The 17,521-nt window shown below is 32.1% G+C and overlaps 1 protein-coding gene and 2 long non-coding RNA genes across 5 annotated transcripts; 1 reads left to right on the top strand and 2 right to left on the bottom strand.

The window, feature by feature from the left end:
- Positions 1-5,246: 5,246 nt before the first annotated feature.
- LOC125208508 lies at positions 5,247-8,171 on the bottom strand. The gene is made up of 3 exons (XR_007174122.1): positions 7,498-8,171; positions 6,043-6,103; positions 5,247-5,447 (listed from the first exon to the last, which is right to left on the bottom strand). It is a non-coding gene; the product is annotated as an uncharacterized LOC125208508 (long non-coding RNA).
- Positions 6,371-8,146, top strand: LOC125208509. Its single transcript, XR_007174123.1, has 2 exons — positions 6,371-7,063; positions 7,155-8,146. It is a non-coding gene; the product is annotated as an uncharacterized LOC125208509 (long non-coding RNA).
- Positions 8,172-11,962: 3,791 nt separating the features above from the next.
- On the bottom strand, positions 11,963-17,018 carry LOC125204374 (GTP-binding nuclear protein Ran-B1-like). 3 transcript variants are annotated; one of them, XM_048103026.1, is made up of 10 exons: positions 16,878-17,018; positions 16,677-16,746; positions 16,105-16,161; positions 15,880-15,995; positions 15,729-15,841; positions 14,760-14,808; positions 14,560-14,651; positions 14,367-14,475; positions 14,142-14,276; positions 11,963-11,996 (listed from the first exon to the last, which is right to left on the bottom strand). In XM_048103026.1, exons 1-8 carry the CDS (start codon positions 16,878-16,880, stop codon positions 14,433-14,435), a joined length of 543 nt encoding a protein of 180 aa, XP_047958983.1. In that variant the 5' UTR covers positions 16,881-17,018; the 3' UTR covers positions 11,963-11,996; positions 14,142-14,276; positions 14,367-14,432. The 3 variants fall into 3 exon arrangements, with proteins under 3 accessions (XP_047958983.1, XP_047958982.1, XP_047958984.1); XM_048103025.1 differs by lacking the exon at positions 11,963-11,996 and having other exon boundaries at positions 14,029-14,276; XM_048103027.1 differs by lacking the exon at positions 11,963-11,996 and having other exon boundaries at positions 14,029-14,276; positions 14,367-14,464.
- Between the last annotated feature and the right edge of the window lie 503 nt (positions 17,019-17,521).

The raw sequence follows: 17,521 nt of genomic DNA, 5'->3' as shown, positions 1-17,521 counted from the left end.
TGAGATTATTTATATTTGGATCAAAATTCGTATATTAAATGATTTATATATTGTGTTGGTGTTGGGAGTGTGGTTGGATCCGAATCTTGTTATTTGTGACGAATCTTCACCCATCTAACGGTGTGAAATGAGATTCTCTACTTTAGTGTTTTGGAGGAATGTTATATTGCTAACTCAATGCTTAATTGCTAACTACAATTCAATAATAGCCATTAGATATTCAAATTAAAGACCTAGATCATACCACAAAATGTCAATACAATCAACAAAAAACGTCAATAAGGCTATAGAATTAATTCCAATAAAAATCAATAGGGGTATTAATGTCAAGTTAGTTATAATTAATTTTTAAAAGAAATTCCAAAACTTTAAATTCTTATAACATATATCAAATTAAAGATAATTTTATAAGGATTCCAACGATATACTACATGCATATGTTCCGACGTCAAAATTTGAAAAAAAAAATTTAGAATTTTCGTATTTTTCGAAAGCATTGTGTTGATATTTTCGAAACACTATATTGACATTTTCATCCAAAACCCTAATTTGACATTTTTTTTTAATTTTTTTCGATTTAATTAATAAAAACGCAAATTACACGTGGCAAATTATAGACCACACGTTTTTTAAAATCACGTGGCCTTGAATTAGTTGTAGTTAACAATTAAATGATGAGTTAACAATTGATCACTCCCCTATATATATATATATATATATATATATATATATATAGGGGTGCATTATAATGATAACCCCAATTTGTGTGATAACCCTATAACTAAATCTCCACCACACATTTTTAAAATATGTGGTCTAGATTTAATCTAACAAAACTATCATTTTATCAAATAAAACTATCATTTTCGGATATATTAAGGGCAAAATTGTCATTTCATTTTAAAATTTGGTGGGAAAGAAGGAAACTTGACTCAAACCCTGCATCAATTTCTCTCACAATCAAACCCTCTGAATCGCGTTTCAAAGCCTTCGAATCGAAGGAAAAATCATCCGATTCTGGAAAATGTCGAAGGAAAACGATCAAGCATCATCGAAGAAAGGTTGGATGAAGTTTATTACTTATTTCACTTTTGATTTTGCTCGATTTATCATTTTGCTGGAGATTTTCTCGATTTTTTTAGATTCTGTAGTTTTTTAGTGTAGATATTTCTTATATTTATACAATATCATTCATGCATAACAATATTGAGAACAATCTATATATTTAGATTTACATTTTGTTGTGTGTGCTGTTGGTGTGTGTTTTTCTGTGTTTGTGTGTGTTTTGCTGTGTGTGTGTTGCTATGTGTTTGGATAATCTGTTTAAATGTAGAAATTGTGTTTTTGCTTGATAAAATGATACTTTGGGTGCATAAAATGATAGTTTCTGAAAATGATAAAATGATACTTTGTGAATAGTGTTTTGTTCTACTTAAGTGACAAGTTATGCCCTCTCTGCTTTTTTGAACTCATTGAAATTTAGAAAATGATAGTTTTAGAAGATAAAATGATAATTGCCCTTGATAAAATGATAGTTTCAGAAGATAAAATGATAATTTCATGGGATAAAATGATAGTTTCAGATTATAAAATGATAGTTGATAAAATGATAATTGCCCTTGATAAAATGATAGTTTCAGAAGATAAAATGATAGTTTCAGTTTGATTATAAAATGATAGTTGATAAAATGATAATTGCCCTTGATAAAATGATAGTTTCAGAAGATAAAATGATAGTTTCATGGGATAAAATGATAGTTTCAGATTATAAAATGATAGTTGATAAAATGATAATTGCCCTTGATAAAATGATAGTTTCAGAAGATAAAATGATAGTTTCATGGGATAAAATGATACTTTATGTTTGTGTGTGTGTGTGTCCTGAGGCTACTGCTGCTGTGTTTGTGTGTGTTGTTGTGTGTGTCTCTGTGTTTTTGTGTGTGTGTGTGTTGCTATGTGTTTGGATGATCTGTTTAAATGTAGAAATTGTGCTTTTGCTTGATAAAATGATACTTTGGGTGCATAAAATGATAGTTTCTGAAAATGATAAAATGATAATTTGTGAATAGTGTTTTGTTCTACTTAATTGACAAGTTATGCCCTCTCTGCTTTTTTGAACTCATTGAAATTTAGAAAATGATAGTTTCAGAAGATAAAATGATAATTGCTCTTGATAAAATGATAGTTTCATGGGATAAAATTCATGGGATAAAATGATACTTTGACTTTATATAATTACATAAACTGTTTAACACACTGAAATCATTTGTTTATTAGGTAAGAACATTGATGATGTTGAATTCTTCTTTCTAGATTTTTCTGCTTCCTGAATATTTTGGTGCTTATTGCTTCCGCAGCCTTCGAAGAGTCCTGCGGCTCAAACGAGAAAGAAGTCCGCCACAAAGCGGAAGAAAACAGAAGTTGTTGTCGCTGACAGTGAACAGCCAGCGCCTGCTGTTAATGGCGCCCAGGAAGATGCCGCCCAACAGGCATGAAGTGCGTAGATGGTGAAGCCAAGCGCGAGCATGATAGGATCTCTAACTGAAACTCAGCGCTTGTTTTAATTACCATACTTCAACATAGATTTTGTTGGTAGACATTTACTTATGTAGGCTTTAAACATTATTTTGCCATTGTTTGTGGTTCAATTTGAACTAGATTAGACTTTTCATTTGTAGGTCTGTGCAATGTGAAGAGAACTCTTCTGTATTGTTCAATTGAAATTATTTTGGAAGCCTTCTTCAAAGATAGTTTGTCATAGAAGTTTCCTTGTAGATGTAAACCGTTGTAGAAACTTTGTTCCAAGGTTGCTCATTTTATCAGCTAAAAAGTATCATGTTATCAGCCAAAAGTATCATTTTATTAGTAAGAAGTATCATTTTATCAACTACTATGACTATCATTTTATCAGCTATGACTATCATTTTATCAGCCAAAAGTATCATTTTATCACCTAGGACTATCATTTTATCAGCTATAACACGTCTGAAAAGTATCATTTTATCACCTAAAAGTATCATTTTATCAGCTATGACTATCATTTTATCACCAAAAGTATCATTTTATTAGCAAAAAGTATCATTTTATCAGCTATGACTATCATTTTATCAGCCAAAAGTATCATTTTATCACCTAGGACTATCATTTTATCAGCTATGACACGTCTGAAAAGTATCATTTTATCAGCTATGACTATCATTTTATCAGCCCAAAGTATCATTTTATCATAGTATCATTTTATCCGACAAAACTATCATGTTATGCAGTAAACCTAATATTTATAAGCCAAAAGTATCATTTTAACACATAATCGACAATACATAATATAATCAAATAAGAATTTCAGTACATCAGAAACATAAACCAATCGACAACTAATATTAATCTAAAATCAAATTCAATACATGAATATGAACACAATCAATAATGATTGTTATCTTCGTTATTTGCTACAGATTCCATCGAAGCAAATTTTCACAGCAATTGAAGAGGTAATCAATGAAAATAAGAACGCAAAATTCAAAACATCTTCCCGATCACAATTATGCGAGAAATATGGAAACAAAATCTGGAGACTACGGAATAATGAACAAATCGAAGAAAATCTGGAGATGTTGAAATAAAATAGGCGAGAAATATGGAAGATGAAGATGAGAGAATCGATCTGTTAATTGTGAAGATGAAGATGAAGATGAAGATGAAGATGAGAGAATTGAGTTCAAACAGAATGAAAGCGTGAATCACGCGTTTAGAGTAAAATTCAGAAATTAAATGAGGAAATTACATTTTTACCCCTCTGCGCCTTTTTTATGAAGTAAATCTAAGTTTGAATCTCAACCACAAGATTATCAAATATGTGTGGTCCAGATTTAGTTATAGAGTTATTATGTGATTTGGGGGTTATGATATGATCACATCTCTATATATATATATATAGGGATGTATTCAAATCCTTTTCATATCTTTTGTCCTTTTTCCTTCTTAATCTACATCCATATATACATACATACATATATATATATATATATATATATATATATATATACATATATATGGGTAGCGTTAAAACCAGAACCCCTTTTAAATGTAGAACACAGAACAAAATATAATAGATCATTATAAAAGATCATAAGGTTATTATAAGATTATTTTTAATTCATTATAGGAAATTTGCATTTTAAAAAACACTAAAAAAATCCAACGATCATTATAAAAGATCATAAGGTTATTATAAACTAAAATACACTAAAAATACACTAAAAAAAGTTTGCATTTTAAGATCATTATAAAAGATCATAAGGTTATTATAAGAAGCAGATTACTATATTAAACTAATAATGAAAGAACAATGACCTTAATGGTCTCCTACAATGAACTATTTTCATATAGTTCTATGTTCTGCATTTAAGATTGGTTCTCAATTGATCACAATCCTATATATATATATATATATATATATATATATATATATATATATATATATATATATATATATATATATATATATATGGATGTGCTAAGATAACAATCCTCTTTATTGTAACACCATACCACCATTTTAGGCCATTGGATCTGAAAATCGTGTGCGCTTATCATGCTGCCACGTGTAAAAACACGGAGGGGTAAAATAGGAAATTTCTAATTTTATGCTACCAGATTGCAGGTGCTGTTCATTGAATATTGCAAGTCGTACCACAACAATATTGCAGAGTACCGCGACTGCAATATCTAATACAATAGACTGCAATATCTAATACAGTAGACTGCAAACCCGTGTTTTTTCACGAAATTTAATCCTAGGCGTCCATAGATAAGATCTAACGGACTATATTGGTGGTATGGTGTTATTTTAACTATGGTGGTAGCCTAGTGCGCCCCTATATATATATATATATATATATATATATATATAGGAGCGCATTAACCTCCTAACACTCCCTTAGTCTTAAACATAGCACTAATCTCAATCGTTAGATCATAGAAGTTGATGGTGGTGATTTAAAAAGCACACGCTACATTAATACGTTTTTCAGCTACATTATAAGGGTAAAATTGGAATCAGAGAAATTGAGTAGTCGGTTTTAAAATGCATATCCATGATTTCCGCTATTTTCATTAAAACCGAATCCCACTCTCTCACCATCTGTCACGACCGCACTTTACTAAGGATAGCAAACACGGTTTATCGTGACTAGGAGAGGATTAAAGAAGCGGGGAAGAAAGGGAAAATCTCGACAAAACTAGAATGAACGAAATTAAATTAGAATAACTAGCAAAATGTATCAGAGTGCGTAATACAAAAGAACATAAGTTCGTTATTTACATTGCAGCGGAAGAGTCAAGAGAGAATGACATCGTGTATGGAGACACGATGCATCCAAGCATTTATCAAACTGAAACACATTCGCCATCCTGCTCAACATCGCCCCTCGTCGTCACCGCTTAACCTGCATATTTAGAAATATATGCAGGGCTGAGTACAAAAGTACTCAGTGAACACATTGCCGAAAAATACACATATACATTTGAAAATATTGTCAAGCCATCATCACAGTAACACTCAGGGGTTTTATTGAAAGACCTGAGTTTACTAAAAATACTCACATTGGTGCACCATTTTTTTGTACTTAGCCATATCTGATCATCTTGTGCCGCTGAGATGGTATTCTCATACGGTCACCTTCCCTGCCCAACAGGTCAGAGGTATCCTTGTGCCGCTGAGATGGTGTTCTCATACGGTCACCTTCTCTGCCCAACATGTAAGAGGTATCCTTGTGCCGGGAAGGTGGCCACCTTCCACGGTCACCTTCTCTGCCGTCCGTTCACGGTCAGAGGTATCCCGTGTACACTAGTCCGAGCGGGGACACCACCCTCACTGGGACCCGAATTCGACTTATATATCATCATTCATAATTCACTTGGCCTTAGCCAACAGATAGGCATCATACACAAAATATTTATGGCAAGACAACATTAAAATCACGAACATGTGTTCGAGTTTTCACAAAGTATAATTTGTATTTTTAGTATAAGAAAGCTCACCTCGTTGGTTTAATTTCCTTAACTTGAAATTCTTGCTCCGACTTTAACTTGCAAAGATAACCTTTTTGGAAACAACAAAATATAATATAGTATACTAATCAGACTTCAAGAAATTCTTAAACTTTTATAGGAATGCATGCCGCAATTAATTCTCTTTTATTGAAACGTGTTTCACTTATCCTTAAGAAATTTCTAAAACTCATATATTAATTGATGTTTCTTCTTCTATTATTTTTGGGCTTTGACTAAATTGATACTCCATATATTGCTACAAATTTTTACGCAAAACTATAACAATTCGAATCGCAACTAATTATTTTATCTTTCTTAACCATTTTATTCTTCAGTCCAAAATCCCTTAGAAAAAAAATTCCATTCGGCCCAACAATTCTTCTTGCTCTTTGATAAATTTAGGTCCAGTAATTAATTATACTAGCCTATTGCCTATTCCATAGGACTAGCCCACAATAGAAATTGACCCCAACTCAAATATAATTAATGGCCCAGCAACTAATTAGGAAAACAATGGCCAAATTCTGAGATTAATTCAACACATATACTCTCTCCCACTTATCGTATCCTCTCTCTCAATCACTATTCATCCTCATCCTCCCCAATTGCTAAAACTAGGGAAATCCCTTCCCCATATCGGAATTTCCGTCGACCAGCCGCCACCGTCGCGCCGCTGCCGCCTCCGGCGGCTTCCCCTTCTCCCTTCTCCCTTTTCTCTTTCTCTTCTCTCCCTTCCCTTTTTCTCTCTCGGCCCTACTCCATCGCCGCAGCTGCAGTGAGCGCGGCGGTTCGCCGTCGCGGCCCTCCACCTCTCTCCCTCGGAATCCGCCGCCATCACCGATCACCGCTGCTACGCACCGCCACAGCCCCCTTCTTTCTCCCGATCTGCCGCCGCCGCTGCTGTGCATGCACAGGCAGCGGCTTCGCCGCTTCTTCTCCGCGCCTCGCGCTGCCGGAGCAGCTCCCCGAAGCCACCACCGTCGCCGCCTCCTCGCCGAACTCCCGAAAGGTAAGGAATGCCCAATTTTATCATTTCCCCTTTTTGTTTTATTTCTAAAGATTAAATCTTGAATTCAAAGTTTGGTGTTTTTAACTTGTAGATTTGTAAAGGTCTTGAAATCTTTGCATCGGTGTCATATCGGGGTTGTGGGGCTGTCCTCGTGTCGATGGGGTGCCTAAGTCCATTCGCCGGAATCCGGCGGATTCATTCCTCAAGATAAGTTTTCCAATTGGCTTAGTCATTAAAGTGTCTACTTACTTCTGCTACTTCATGAATTTGGTGATTTTGGAGCATTTGTCTTACTGTTATGGATGGCTTAGTGGTGGAAGATGATGTTAAACTTGCTGTGTATTTGTTGATGTTACTTGGGTAGATTCTACTATCAATTTATATATGCATATGCTTGTAAATATATGAAAGAAAAGAAAGGTTTGGGGGTTTACCTTTTTAGATGGGAGCAAACTCAGCAAAGTTTTGTTGGATTGGGGACTTTGATCCTACAATTATCTGCAATACTCTCTTCCTCTTACTCCTCTATTCTATGTGAGTGTGAAGAGAATGTTTGATGGTGATGGCTGCTTGAAAGTGCAAAGAGCTGGGTTTATATACTTGTTGCAAGTTCTGTCAAATAGAAGAAAGGTTTATCTTGGGGAGGTTGGATGTATGTCAGAGATATTTTGTTCATTTTGGTGATCCTATGGCCAATATGAGTTTTGAGATTTGAGGGACTATCTGAGACGTTAATTATTCTTTGTTGAAATCTGCTCAAAGATTTGGTCTGATGTTGAGATAAATCTCCTCTGTTACTCATATTTTTATTGTTATCTTAGTTTGAATGTCCTACAATTTACTACAATAGTTTATTGCATATATATCTATTATTTTCTCTAATTACCTTTTTATGCAGGAGAATTCGTTTGGAGAACATTGGTTATTTCCATGATATAGTTGAAGGGCTGGCTGGAACTTGCACGTCTCTCTCTCTAAATGTAATAGATAGGATTTTGATAAATTTGTATAATAGTAGCCGAATATTATAAATTTTTGTTTGGATCTAATCTCTTAGCAGTACTTGAAATGTTCGTTTGAGAACAAAGCGACTATATTTATTATTCCAAGATCGATTATTATAAACGTAAAGGGGCAGGTTCCGAATACTACAACAATCACTTATTAATTATTCTTAAGCTAATAATAATAATAAGGTTCGAAAATTCGGAATGTTACACCATCAATCCTCAAATCCGTCTCCCCAGGTTCTCTCTCTTTTCAAAACCCTCATTTCCCCAATTTTTGAAGACAAAACCCTAATCTTCACTATTTGTGGAGGAATTGAAGACGAAGCAAACGTGGATATTAGAAATCGACCGCGAATTGTACATTATTTCCAGATTTTTTGTCGCTTTCATGATGACCACGAACAAGGTAATAGTAATCGACACTTATTTGGTCTTTTTTTTTGCTAAATTTACCATATAATCTCGATTTCGGTTTTAGTTGAACTTTTTTGTTCAAGATTTCATTGGGTTTCTTTTAATGACAGATTTTCAGTTATTTTTGTCAGTATTGGTATGCTTTTTGTTCTGTTTCGGTGCATTTGTCTTTTGTTTATGTTGTTTTTCGTCATAGATTCGATTGTTTGGTAACCAAATGTAATAGTTTCAATTTTGTTTCAGAGCTAATGTTTAAATGTTGTTAATTTATTACTTTCAATGACAGAGCTAATGTTTGAATTTTGTTTCTCTTTTGACAAATTTAATTCTTGATACTGAAAGATTGGTCATTTGCAGTATGATATAGTGTATTTCTTTGAAATTGTAATTGAAATTAATTCATTCTTTATCTATTTGTGTTTCCTTTCATAAATGATTCGAATTTTGTTACATTATTGAATCAATTTCGTACATTTAATTATGATATTGTACATTATTGTTTTTTTATGCTCTATTGTAATATGATTTCATTTTGTTATGTGCGTTTTGGATTTGATACAGTAAATAATGTACGAAAATTGGCCTTTAATGTACATGTGCAATACTAAATACTGTACCTGTGTAAAGATGATTTAATGTTTGGCGGGAGTTGAATCCATTCCCCTAGGGTTTAACAATCAATGAAGCTAGGGTATAGTACCACCACATACATTGAATTTAATTTTTTTAAAGTGTGTTTTGGATTGCATATAGTAAATAATGTACGAAAAGTAACATGCATAATCTTAAGTGATATACATGTGTAAGGATTTAATGTGTACATTAATTAGTTATGCATTGATACACTATTCAGTCTTATGTGTACACCAAGTCTTCTAATTGAAGCATCGTATTACATCGATTATTTCGATATGTACAATCCTTATACTGCATTAATATGTTGTGTTATAAGACATTTTAATTTACATTTAGACTAATAAATGTACGCTTGTCTTATTAGAATCAAAATGGACAGTGGCCGACTTCGATGATGACATTGATGAACAAATTCCTCTTTCATTTATACACCAATGTAGAAAGGAAATGGCTACAGATAGGGAGACTGATCGTGCTGCCACGCCAAAGCGTTTACATTGTTTGTAATATTTATGTTTTAATGTACATTTTATGCATTATACAATTGTACATTATTTACTGTATGAATAATACATTAATTGTATAAAATCCCGTACATTATTTATTAAGTATGTTGGTAATGTACATATAAGCAACAATAATGTAACACATCATGACAAAGTAATATACCATTGTAAAAGAATAATTAGAAGATGTACATACAAGTCATAACTAATATACTCATTCACTTGTAAATAATGTACAATAACTCATGCATAATGTAGTCATTCGATAGTAAATAATGTAGTCATTCACTGCCTAAATGAATGATGTACATAAAATACATAACTAATGTAGTCGTTCACCAGTGAATAATGTACGAAAACTCATTATTATGTAACCATTCAGTAGTAAATAATGTAGATGTAAAAACAGCTGTTAGAAACAATATGTTTTGGAAAACAAACGAAAAAAAATCAAGATTTCTTCTTCCCTTACGCATTAGAAACAATATGTTTTGGAAAGCAAACGAAAAAAAATCAAGATTTCTTCTTCCCCTTACGCATTATGATGGCACATTGCACCACATATCCTACACTTTCGAAGCGGTCTGCTTGCCTCCTTTATAGCCTTTTCCCTCTGGAAGATCATACGACTAGCATCTGTATTAAAACAATATATATATATATATATATATATATATATATATATATATATATATATATATATAGGGATGTATTCAGGTCAGAACGCTAAGTATATGTAAAACTCAAAACACTTGCAGTCCATTGGATCTTATGATCTAACGGTTAGATTAATGCCACGTGTCATCTAATGATGTAGAATTTTAGACTAATAATGTAGCTCGGATAATAATGTAGCAATTTAGGTTAATAATGTAGCATTTTAGTTTAATAATGTACAGTTTTAGTCTTACAATGTACATTTCTAGTCTAATAATGTACCTCGCCTAATAATGTAGATTTTTAGTATGATAATGTAACTAATCACAACCATCCAATCTAATGATCCAAGGGCTGTGATTTGTGCTGTGTTTTACACTAAGATGCTGTAAGGACCCTAACACACCCCTATATATATATATATATATATATATATATATATAGAGTTGTGATCAATGTCGAACCAATTTTAAAGACCGAACTAGAGACCAAATCTGGGCCATTAGATCTAGTTTTTTTGATGAGATGTGCTGCTGTGAAAATTTTTTCGGCTTCATTATAAGCCCATTTTACTTCATTATATAGGTTTATTACTTCATTCTGTACTTCAAATGCTTCTACACATACTTCATTCCAATAATTTATTACATTATTCCATGTGTTTATTAAACCATATTAGCGCCATGGCGTTGGTGATAGATATTGTAGAGAGAAAGAACGGCACGCGACGGCGAAACCACATTTAAGTACTGGAATGAAGTAAAAACCTACTGGAATGAAGTAATAACATACTAGAATGAAGTAAAAACCTATTAGAATGAAGTAATATATTCTGGAACGAAGTTAAATCTTCGTAGCATGTTAGTATGACTTATTTACCTTCGGATGAATTAAAATAGGCTCGTGATGAAGGCGAAAATAATTTATAAATTTATGTATCTTATCCATAAAAAACTAGATCTAAAAGCCCTAATTTGGTAGGGTTCGGTGGTTCGGTCTTTAAGAGTGGATTTGTGGATAATGGGACTCTATATATATATATATATATATATATATATATATATATATATATATATATATATGGTCTTGTTATGTTGAGATTATTTAGCTAAATTGAGAAATGAGATGCAATATGGGCCACTAATCCACAAGATTAACAAAATGTCAACAAATACCACATTATGTCAACAAGGGGGTATAATTATCTTTTCATTAAATTGTGTTTGAAATCATTTTCTAAAATCCTCTCTAAAACTCTAGTTTCAACATTCAAATCTTCAAATCTTCAACATTCAAATCTTCAAATCTTCAACATTCATATCTTCAAATCTTCAACATTCAAATCTTCAAATCTTCAACATTCATATCTTCAAATCTTCAACATTCAAATATTCAAATCTTCAAATCTTCAAATCTCTTCAACATTCAAATCTTCAAATCTTCAAATCTTGAACATTCAAATCTTCAAATCTTCAACATTTAAATATTCAAATCTTCAAATTTTCAACATTCATATCTTCAAATCTTTAACATTCAAATCTTCAAATCTTCAACATTCAAATGTTCAAATCTTCGAATCTTCAAATCTCTTCAATATTCAAATCTTCAAATCTTGAACATTCAAATCTTCAACATTCAAATCTTCAAATCTTCAACATTCAAATCTTCAAATCTTCAATCTTCAACATTCAAATCTTCAAATCTTCGAATCTTCAACAATCAACATTCAATAAAATAACACTTATAATTCACATATCAATACCGAGAATATCGAATGTCAACAACTCGTATTAAAATGTCAACAACTAACAAATAACACTTACAATTCACATATCAATACCGAGAATATCGAATGTCAACAACACGTTTTAAAATGTCAACAACTAAAAAATAACACTTATTATTCACATATCAATACCGAGAATATCGAATGTCAACAACTCGTATTAAAATGTCAACAACTAACAAATAACACTTACTATTCACATATCAATACCGAGAATATCGAATGTCAACAACTCGTATTAAAATGTCAACAACTAATAAATAACACTTATAATTCACATATCAATACCGAGAATATCGAATGTCAACAACTCGTATTAAAATGTCAACAACTAACAAATAACACTTACTATTCACATATCAATACCGAGAATATCGAATGTCAACAACTCGTATTAAAATTTCAACAACTAACAAATAACACTTACTATTCACATATCAATATCGAAAATATCGAATGTCAACAACTCGTATTAAAATGTCAACAACTAAAAAAATAACACTTACAATTGCCATATCAATACCGAGAATATCCAATGTCAACAACAACGTTTTACATATAATTCATGTCAACAACAATGTTTTACATATAATTTATGTCAACAACATTTTTCATAAAATTTATGCCAACGACCTATATAATTCATGTCAACAACAAACATTATTATGTCAACGAGCTATATAATTCATGTCAAAAATAAACATCTTCATGTCAACAACTAACAAATAACACTTACAATTCACATATCAATACCGAGAATATCAAATGTCAACAACTCGTATTAAAATGTCAACAACTAACAAATAACACTTACTATTCACATATCAATACCGAGAATATCGAATGTCAACAACTCGTATTAAAATGTCAACAACTAATAAATAACACTTATTATTCACATATCAATACCGAAAATATCGAATGTCAACAACTCGTATTAAAATGTCAACAACTAACAAATAACACTTACTATTCACATATCAATACCGAAAATATCGAATGTCAACAACTCGTATTAAAATGTCAACAACTAAAAAATAACACTTACAATTGACATATCAATACCGAGAATATCCAATGTCAACAACTAAAAAATAACACTTATAATTCACATATCAATACCGAGAATATCCAATGTCAACAACTCGTATTAAAATGTCAATAACTAAAAAATAACACTTATAATTCACATATCAATACCGAAAATATCGAATGTCAATAACTCATATTAAAATGTCAACAACCAACAAAGAACACTTACAATTCACATATCAATACCAAAAATATCGAATGTCAACAACTCGTATTAAAATGTCAACAACTAAAAAATAACACTTACAATTGACATATCAATACCGAGAATATCCAATGTCAACAACTAAAAAATAACACTTATAATTCACATATCAATACCGAGAATATCCAATGTCAACAACTCGTATTAAAATGTCAACAACTAAAAAATAACACTTATAATTCACATATCAATATCAATATAACACTTATAACACTTATAATCCAATGTCAACAACTAAAAAATAACACTTATAATTCACATATCAATACCGAGAATATCGAATGTCAACAACTCGTATTAAAATGTCAACAACTAAAAAATAACACTTATAATTCACATATCAACTACGATGTCATCAGCAAACATTATTCATGTCAACTACGATGTCAACAACAAACGTTATTTATGTCAACTATTATGTCAACAACAACATTTTACAAATTATTAATGTCAATAACAAATATTTTCATGTCAACGACCTATTTTATTTATGTCAACAACAACGTTTTACATATAATTCATGTCAACAACAATGTTTTACATATAATTTATGTCAACAACATTTTTCATAAAATTTATGCCAACAACCTATATAATTCATGTCAACAACAAACATTATTATGTCAACGAGCTATATATTCATGTCAAAAATAAATATCTTCATGTCAACAACTTAAAATAACACTTAAAATTCACATATCAATATCGAGAATATCTAATGTCAACAACTAACAAATAACACTTAAAAAGTAAGATCACTAAGAGGCCATACTTGACAGAGTGTTCATCTTTGATTTCTGAAACAATGTGCTGGATTCCTTTTGCTGGATCCTCAATTCTTTCACCCTCTATCCCATCCTTTTGAAATTTGTGGTTCTCCTTGATATTTGTTAATCTGTTCGCGAAGCTGGACACAAGAATGAGCAAAGTACAACAGTTAGTGATAGAAAAGAGTAGCAAGAACAAATGAAAGGTATTAGATGATAAATGGACTCACTTAGCAAAGTTATCTGCTTATGTTTTCTCACTAGTTGGATCCATGTCAACTGACTGCCACCCGTCATCAATTATTATAAAACTTTGGGGGAATCCCGCCTTTCTCCAAATTGTGTTAAGAAATAGCAAAGAAAATAACATCAAGTTGATGAAATTTCAAAGGGTCAGGCCACACTAGAATGTAACCAGGTTACCTCTCCAAACCCTGCTTCACCCCTTGGGCAGTAACATTAGTATAGAAGGCATCCCATGTACACCATCTGAACCAGTTCAACATGTCCGGCATCTGAATTGTGATACAAGCAATATTAATAGCACGTTATCAACTTTTGAGAATTCACTTTTCTCATGGAAAAACTAATTTGGAAATGAAATATTAGAAGAAATACTTTACCTTCTTCCTCTCACGATGACTGAAAGTCTTTAAATGCCCCTCTACAGTCCTGCATTATTTGGAAATATATCCTTAGTATTTCAGCTATGCCTAGAGCATATAGGATTACTAAATCATCTAAGAACACTATAATATTTCCTAGCCACAAACAAACCATGACATGCTCCTCTGCTTTAAAAAATTACCATCCTATTAAGAGGTTAGTATCACAACCTACAGTTTTGACCCATAAAGTGAGAAACAACATAAAAGCCTAATAAAGAGCCATGATAAATCTCATCTTGGATTTTGGTGAAAGGAACATTGATAGATCTGTTTCTAAATCTAGCAGTAAAGAAAATATTTCACTATGACCAGTTCAATCCTCAAGGACAATGTATCATCAACACCTTATCTCTCACATAAAACATAAATAAATAAACACCTGAGATCTGTAATAAGCTATAGACAGAATATAATCACTCAGATGAATTAATGATAGAAACATACTTGACTGCATTGGTAATGACATCAAATGGAACCCAGACAAAATCTCTTCCTTTATAATTCGCATATCAATACCGAGAATATCGAATGTCAACAACTACAAAATAATACTTAAAATTCAAATATCAATACCGAGAATATCGAATGTCAACAACTCTACTAAAATGTCAACAACTACAAAATAACACTTAAAATTCACATATCAGTAGCGAGAATATCGAATGTCAACAACTCATATTAAAATGTCAACAACTAACAAAATAACACTTATAATTTGCACTTTCTCCCTCATCCCCCTTTCAAAGCCTGCAACAGTTTCAACACACTAGTTCAGGAAAATCATGGTACACTTTATTCAAATCTCAGTCTCCATGAGAATCTCCTCAAACCTCAACGAAATTAAGCTCAAATAATCATGAAGATTGTCACAATCACAGTGCATAACTGAAATAAAAATTGAATTAGGAGCGAGTTAATACTCACAATTGATTTAGGAGCGAGTTCATATCCTCTGCATCGGCGATTTGCAAGAGATTGAGGTAGTAGACGTCGTAGCTTATCAAGAAATTGGAGCGTGTCCAATTTCTCCTGACCACCAAACTTCTCCTATGACTACCAAACTTCTCCTGACCACCAAACTTCTCCTAAGACCACCAAACTTCTCCTGACCAGCAGTGTCCCAGAAATAAAATCTGATCTTTCCGCAGTTGGTGAAAAAATCAAGAGGATGAACTTCCACACCAATTGTAGCTGTTCAAAGCAGATCTCTTTGTCAATAAAAACACAAGGAAAGACAAAAGAGGAAAAAAGGAAATGAAATGTACTGAGACTATTGACAAATGACAAAGTAAAGGCTTACGCTCATATTTCTTCTCAAATTCACCAGTCAGATGCCTCTTCACAAATCTAGTTTTCCCTGTCATAGAGTTAAAGAGATACACCATTGATTAGACTCATTCGTATGATCTTTCTTCTACTTATTGAACTAGACATGCGATACATACAAGCTAATATTTGAAGCATCAGACATTAATAGAATTTATTTTTTCCACTACAAAACTTAATTTCGAATCACATAAAAATTTTAAAAGGCTATTCATTAAAAGTATTTCTATAGAAAAAGAAAATCGCATAAAACCTAGACTAAACCCTACCATCCGAAGTCCTAAATCAAAACGAAAAAGAAAACATAAATTTACCATACACTATATTCATAAAATAGCAATAAAACAAGTAGACTTCAGAAATAATCCTAAATGTCTAACAAGTAAATCAATGCTAATTAATCTCACTACACATAGAAAAATGGCTCAGGTTCTCCAAAAACACAATCAACACTTCAAACAATATAATCGAATCCAGATGTAAAGGTAAACACACAAAAACAAAAAAGAAAAACCTCAAATTCGAGATTTAAGTCGAATCCAATACCTGTACCACCATCGCCGACAATTACAAGCTTGAAGCTTGGGTAATCCACAGTCTGCTGATTCGGCAACGCCTAAAAAATCACAAAAATCGGTTAAAAAAAATCACAACACAGTCGAATCGCAGTAATTTAGAGAAACGCAAAATTCATCAGAACACTAAATCGAGCTCAGAATCGAAACAAGGCCAGTAGTGAGTGCTTACCATTTGATCTCTGCAGTCCTGGTAAGTGTAGAGAGAAAACGGAATCGGGGGAAGAAAGAGAGATTGGGAGAGGGTCGGAGAAGGAATTGGAGCGGAGGATTAGGCGTTAGAGATTGGGGAGGGAAGACGATGGAAAGGGAGGCGAAATTGGCAGATTATCAAGAAATTACCCTTATACCCTTTCATATTAAATTAATCTAAAAATATTTATTGTGTGGCAAAATCTGGACCACTCATTTAATAAAAATGAGTTACTGATATCAGATCTCATTTCTCAATTAAATTTAAATAATCTCAATTGATCACAACCTTATATATATATATATATATATATATATATATATATATATATATATATATATATATATATATATATAAGGGTAACATAAGGTCCTTTTACACCCTAAGTGTCTTCTTTTGTCTTTTGGTAGGCACAAACACTCGTAAACTTCGATTGAAGTCACAAACACTCTTAAACATCGATTTTGAGTTTGTAATCGAAATAATGCACAAAATTATGTGGCTCGATTTTGTTAGAAAAAATGAAATTGCAGTTGGTAGAGATAGGGTTTTGTTCATCCTTGATAAAACAATTACTTTTTTCTTTTGGATCTGGGTTTTGCATCGGTTTACTTTGCAGTTGG

The sequence above is a fragment of the Salvia hispanica genome, chromosome 2 (genome assembly GCF_023119035.1).
Source record: "Salvia hispanica cultivar TCC Black 2014 chromosome 2, UniMelb_Shisp_WGS_1.0, whole genome shotgun sequence".
Taxonomy (NCBI): Eukaryota; Viridiplantae; Streptophyta; class Magnoliopsida; order Lamiales; family Lamiaceae; genus Salvia; species Salvia hispanica.
Note: the sequence above shows the minus strand (reverse complement) of the source record. Positions and strands in the feature narration are given on the sequence as shown.